At 47.5% G+C, this 5,629-nt stretch overlaps 1 protein-coding gene across 1 annotated transcript in view; it reads left to right on the forward strand.

Moving 5' to 3' along the window:
- Positions 1–3,780, forward strand: part of batf (basic leucine zipper transcription factor, ATF-like) — a 5,577-nt gene extending 1,797 nt beyond the window's left edge. The window contains exon 3 of the mRNA XM_084484153.1: positions 3,231–3,780. Coding sequence (XP_084340279.1) covers positions 3,231–3,527 — 297 coding nt within the window. The 3' untranslated portion in view covers positions 3,528–3,780. The remainder of the gene's footprint in view (positions 1–3,230) is intronic.
- Positions 3,781–5,629: the final 1,849 nt, after the last annotated feature.

Here is a 5,629-nt window from a genome sequence, read left to right on the forward strand (position 1 = left end):
ACTACATTTTTTAGTTTGTGTATCCTATGGGGGAGACAGGGTGGCTTACAGTTTATTTCAGGTCAACCTGTGCTGCGCTGTGCGCATGTGTGTGTTTTCAGGTGCACATGCGAGTGTGTGCTTCTATGTGTGTCTGTGTGTGTGTGTGTGTGTGTGTGTGTGTGCATGCGTTTGAGTGCATGTGCCCAGCCTAGAGCCAGCTTAATGATGACACCCTAATGAAGGTCACGCCTCTGATTAGAGATATCTGGACCGAATTCCAGCTAATTTAGCTCCCCAGAATCATGAAGTATGGACACACGCACAAACACACACACACACACACACACACACACATTTGTATGTGCAGCACAACACAGTAAGTAAGCAAGAAAAAGACACATGCGCGGACTGTTACTTGTCACTGAAGAAACCCTTCAGATTCTAGTTCATGAAGGCCTCTCCTTCCCCACCCTGTGGATCAGGAGGTAGAGAGGGTTGGCTAGCTGAGTGTCGTGGTGTCCCTGAGCAAGGCCCTTCACCCTAACCTCTCCCGACGAGCTGGCGTGTCACCTTGCGTGGGTGACACCGCCGCCGTCGGTGAGTGAACGTGTGCATGAATGGGTGAATGTTAGGCAACATTGTGAAAGAGATTTGAGTGGCCACAGGTTAGAAAAGCACTGTACAAAATGCAGTCCGTTTACCACATAGGCAGAGATGAGTCTCTCTCCTCCACCACCAGTCTCCCTCAGATCTGTTTCTCTGCACCCATGCAGTGCTCAGGGAGTGCTTTGGCCCGAGCGTTCTGTTATATTTACACGGCTCCACCTGACCATGTGGCGGTGGTGTGTCACGGCTTCTGTTGTGTTGCACACTTGGAGGCTTGCGCTGCGTGTTTTCACAGAAGCCTCAGGAATATATTAGCATGTGTGGGCCTCCTCCTCACGTTCTCTCCCGGGCTGTCTCTCTCTCTCTCGTGCGCTTGTGCTGTCTCTCGCTCTCTCTCCCTCGCTCGTTCGTTCGTTCTCCCTCTCTTCTTTCTCTATCCCTGTCCCTTTTTATTTCTCTCTTTCTCTCCCTTTCCCTCTCTCCCTCCCTCTCCCTCTCTCCCTCCCTCTCCCTCTCTCCCTGTCTCCATCTCTCTCTCTCCCTGTCTCCATCTCACTCTCCCTCTCTCTCCCTCTCCCTGTCTCCCTCTTCCCCTGTCTCCGTCCCTCTCTCACGCCCCTGCCGGGCCAAGTGAAAGTGGGCCTGGGCTGAGATTATAGCACTGAATTTAAACACAGCTGTCTCATTCACTGGCACTGCTGTTTTTCTTCCCATCATCTGCATGTGTTGCACATGAGAGCTGGTCACAAGAAACTGCCCCTTCTGGTTGTTACTGTGTACTCATATATTTAGCTGTATAGAAAAAGAGAGAGAGAGAGAGAGAGAGAGAGAGAGAGAGAGAGAGAGAGAGAGAGAGAGAGAGAGAGAGAGAGAGAGAAAGAGAAGCCGTCTCTGAAAAGGGACATTTACCGTAACTGTTTTCATATTTGAGATCTGATAAGCAGCCCTCTCCCAGCCCACGGCCCTCTACCTTCCCCGTGACGTAGGGCCGTGCAGGGGAACACAGGGAGGGATTTCCAAAGAACCAAAAGCCACTGTCAGCACATCAACAACATCGTTTCTTGTGCAGACCGCTGGTTCTTTTGAACTTTATCAGTAAAGAAAAAAAAAAAAAACAGAGAAAAAGTAAGGCGTTGTGGGGGCGGCGACAGTTCTGGTGTTTGTGAACTCGATCAATGACTTGGCCTTCCCACGCGCGGCAATCGCGGTCCTCATCCCATCTTCCGAGGGTGTTTCAGCGTAAAGAGCGCAGCCACACAGACAGGGGACTTGTGGCTCTTTTGGGTCGCTTTTTTCGTTCTTCTCTGTCATAAACAGGAAGGTATCTTTTTTTCCCCCTTTACTATGACACGATAAGCGTTTCCTGTTTCGTCCGGAGTAGTTTATTTTTTTTCTCACTTGCTCACTTTTGAGCCGCGTCGTCAAGTTCCGTGTAAAGCGTTCTTCAGAGGACGTGCAGAGGCCGTGGGCAGTTGATTTGGGCAGCAGGTTATCACTTCTGGTAAAGACGATACGACGCGTGGGTGGGGCTGCGTGGAGACAGGCTACGTCACCCGGGGCGACGGGGGTTTGCCCCAGGAAAGATTGATGTGTCTGATGATCAGAGTGGCTGACGGGGTTGACGTATGCAGTCGCGAGCCGATGACCTTTTCAATACCCGTGAGAACTGTGTTGCGTTCGAGGCCCTCCTCCTCTTTCTCTCTTCCCTCAAAGATCAGAGGTCGACGCGGTTTCATTTGTGGTGACTGGGAGGTGTTTGAGTGTATTTTTACATCATCATTTTTGGAGAAACCCCCAGAGTTACAGCCTAGTTATAAATGTAAATGTAAATATACGGTATCCTAGGCTGATCAAAACTTTTTTTTTTGTCACACCTTGCATATAAGAAGCTGTTGCTGTTTTAAAACAACAATTCTCCCCATAATGAGAAATCACTTCACAATTAATTTCTAAACAATGAAAAACAATGGGAAAGTAGGGCTTGTGTTGTGAGGGAGAGTAGGGCTAATATTGTAAGGGAGGGAGAGGCTAAGGGAGAGTATAGACCCTTTACGGGAGCAGCATCATCATAGGTCGAACACAGCTGTCACTCATAGCACTAATCATGGGTCTGCCGCTCTCCTGGTGCGCCACGGTTCTTGTTCCCCGAGGGACACCTCTGTGGGCAGGTTCTGTGGGGACAGAGCCTAGAGAACCAGCCCTCCGTTGGGCCTCCGTGTCGCCCACGGGGCCCCCTAACCCAGTGGTTCTCAAACTTTTTCTACTAGTGATACTAAAGATTTTTTTTTTTCCAGCTGAGTATCCCCTTCACCGGCACAATTCCCTTTGGGGAAAAATGTATTGAATGAACATAAATAATGTATATGGGTTCTATTTGGCAGTGTAAACATGAACATTAAAAAGGGGGAGTGTGCAGAGAGCAATCCCACTCAAATATATTCCTCCTGAAACTGACAACATATCTTTTTCTTTCTACTTGTTTTCAGATTTACATTTCAACCTCGATTTAGTCGACTTTCTATTGTCTAGCTTTCAGAATTAAAGCAGTACTCCAACGTACCTTTAGGGGGGGGTACGCGTACCCCCATTTGAGAACCGCTCCCCTAACCGACGGCCGTTGTCTCGTGTCTCTGGTCCCCCAGGAGAGCGAGGACCTGGAGAAGGTGAACGCGGCGCTCCGGAAGGAGGTGAAGCTGCTGACGGAGGAGAAGAAGTACCTGTCCTCGATGCTGAGCAGCCACGAGCCCCAGTGCACGGGGGGCCACACCACGGAACCCCTCTTCCAGGCACCGGCAGGGGGGCAGCACAGTGGCAGCAGCAGCAGCAGCTACCCCCATCACCCCCACCCGCACCACCCCCAGCCCCACCCCGTACCGCACCACCTCCTCCACCAGCAGCACCAGCAGCACGTGGCGGCCGGCCCACACTACCAGCACTGACCAGCGGAGGGCGCCAAGCCGTCACCGGGCGCCCAGGCCGAAAACCTGTGGAAGTCGTGAGGGTCGCACCAGAAAATGGCGACCCCCCTCCTAACATTTGGGAGGAAAGCGAAGGCTGGGCTGGGCCGGGGGGACCCCTGTTTTTGAAAGGTGGAGCGTGATTGGCTGATACTATACAGTGAGGAGAGATGTCATAATGGGAGTATTGAATAATGTGATTATTCTTGCACTGCTTTTTCTTTGTTTGTTTTTTATTGCGTGTTTGGGAAGGGGGGGGGGGGGGGGGAAGGGGGGGGGGGGGGGCACTATTCACTCATTCAAGTTATTGGATTCAGGCCTTCTATGATCAATAACATATAGAGCATGTCGAATCTACAGCGGGGAATTGCACCGCAAACCGACACGGAAGGAAAGCAAACTGTTTTGTGTTTGTAACGTGTCTCCACTTTTTGTTTTGTGAATGTACAATTGATTATGATTGATTGATTATTGATTGATTATTGATTATGATTAATTGGTTATGATATGCTCAGGGAAGCCTCACATGTGCAGTATATTTGATTGTAGACGTATGGAATGTATTTCTCAGAAGCTATTCGCTTTCGTGAACCAAAGCAGATAAAAAAAACAAGACGGTTACATTGTGTAAAATATTCTGTAGTAGGCCTAGTGGTACATGCTGATTTGTAAAAATGAGAGGCACAGCTATTTATTAAATGTGGTGTCTTTAGATGGTTCCGTTTGGTCTGTTGAGGGCATGATATTCAAAACGCACCATTTCACTCATAATTTATTTATATCATGAGGGAACTTGCACCACACAGAGAGAAGATTCTCAATTTATGTTTATCTACAAAATCCATGAGTTTTATTATAATTTATTTCGCAATTGGCCTCAAAACAGGCCTACAGTGAATACGAACGATGACATCCATAGAACAAGTATATTAATATCACTAGTCTAGACGACTTCATCGATTCATGGTTCATATAAACTGTAACTTGTTTTAAATGCATTTGGTCGATAGGTGGCACTGTTTACCCATAAACAGAAAAAAAAGTTTAACTAGTGTTAAACGCCTTCTCTGAAACTTTCTCTGGATTGGCACGTTTCGAAGCACGGGAAAGTGGAGCACTAATAGTATAAGCCCCATAACCGTCAGGTAATCCCCAATGGGAAATCCATTCTCTGCATTTAACCCGTCCTATGCCAGGGGCGCTCACTTGCATGATTGTATATAAAACGTACACAGTACAGAATATGTTCCCTGATTCGTCTCTGATGTAAATAGTTTGCTTGAGTTTCTTTCTCATTATTTCTCTCCGGATCTCTGGATTAGTTGTAGCCTACATATGGTGGCCAAAACATTTCGTTTGATCTTGTGAATGTTGCAAGTGTTTGTTTGATCTTCTCCCTCTCTCTTTATTATTATTATTTTTTAATTTTTAGAGTATGCAAATTACATCATCAATATGATAATGAGTCACCTGACGTCTCATTTGTTTTGCGACTTTTGGACCGATAATTACTTTAATTAAAACCAGAGAACACTGAAAATCGCTTGCAACATTCAGAAATAATGCAAACTTAACTGTCAAATAATAATCCAAAAAACTACGACAAGCAAGACAACACTTTTTTTTTATTCGTTGAGAAGAAGAAGAGGGAACTTTGGAAATAAACCCCGCCTTTGCAACTTTTTAGTCGCTGCCATTTGGTTAGGCTGAGGATCCTGTATTGTAGCGTTATCCCGCTCTACCACCAACATTATCCGGTTTCATACTTCCTATGAGCCGTGTGCGACCGTTTACGGTCCAAGGGCGAGAAGAATAACAACATGACAACAACAACAACAACAACAACAACATGAACAGGCAGAATAAATATATAGCTTGGACGAGGTATCTGACTAAAGCAATATCCGAAACACGTAACGGATAGCAGGGCTATCCCACTACTACCTCCCCTCGCCCCTCCCTCGCCGATAACGACGATTCGTAGCATCCCGTTCCGTGCGCTCCGTCTTGAAGTGGGGACGTCTGGAACAGACTCGCTGACTGGAGTAGCTGTGTCACCGGGTAGGGAACTTGTACCACGTGCC

Source organism: Micromesistius poutassou (genome assembly GCF_964030765.1).
Source record: "Micromesistius poutassou genome assembly, chromosome: 19".
Lineage (NCBI taxonomy): Eukaryota > Metazoa > Chordata > Actinopteri > Gadiformes > Gadidae > Micromesistius > Micromesistius poutassou.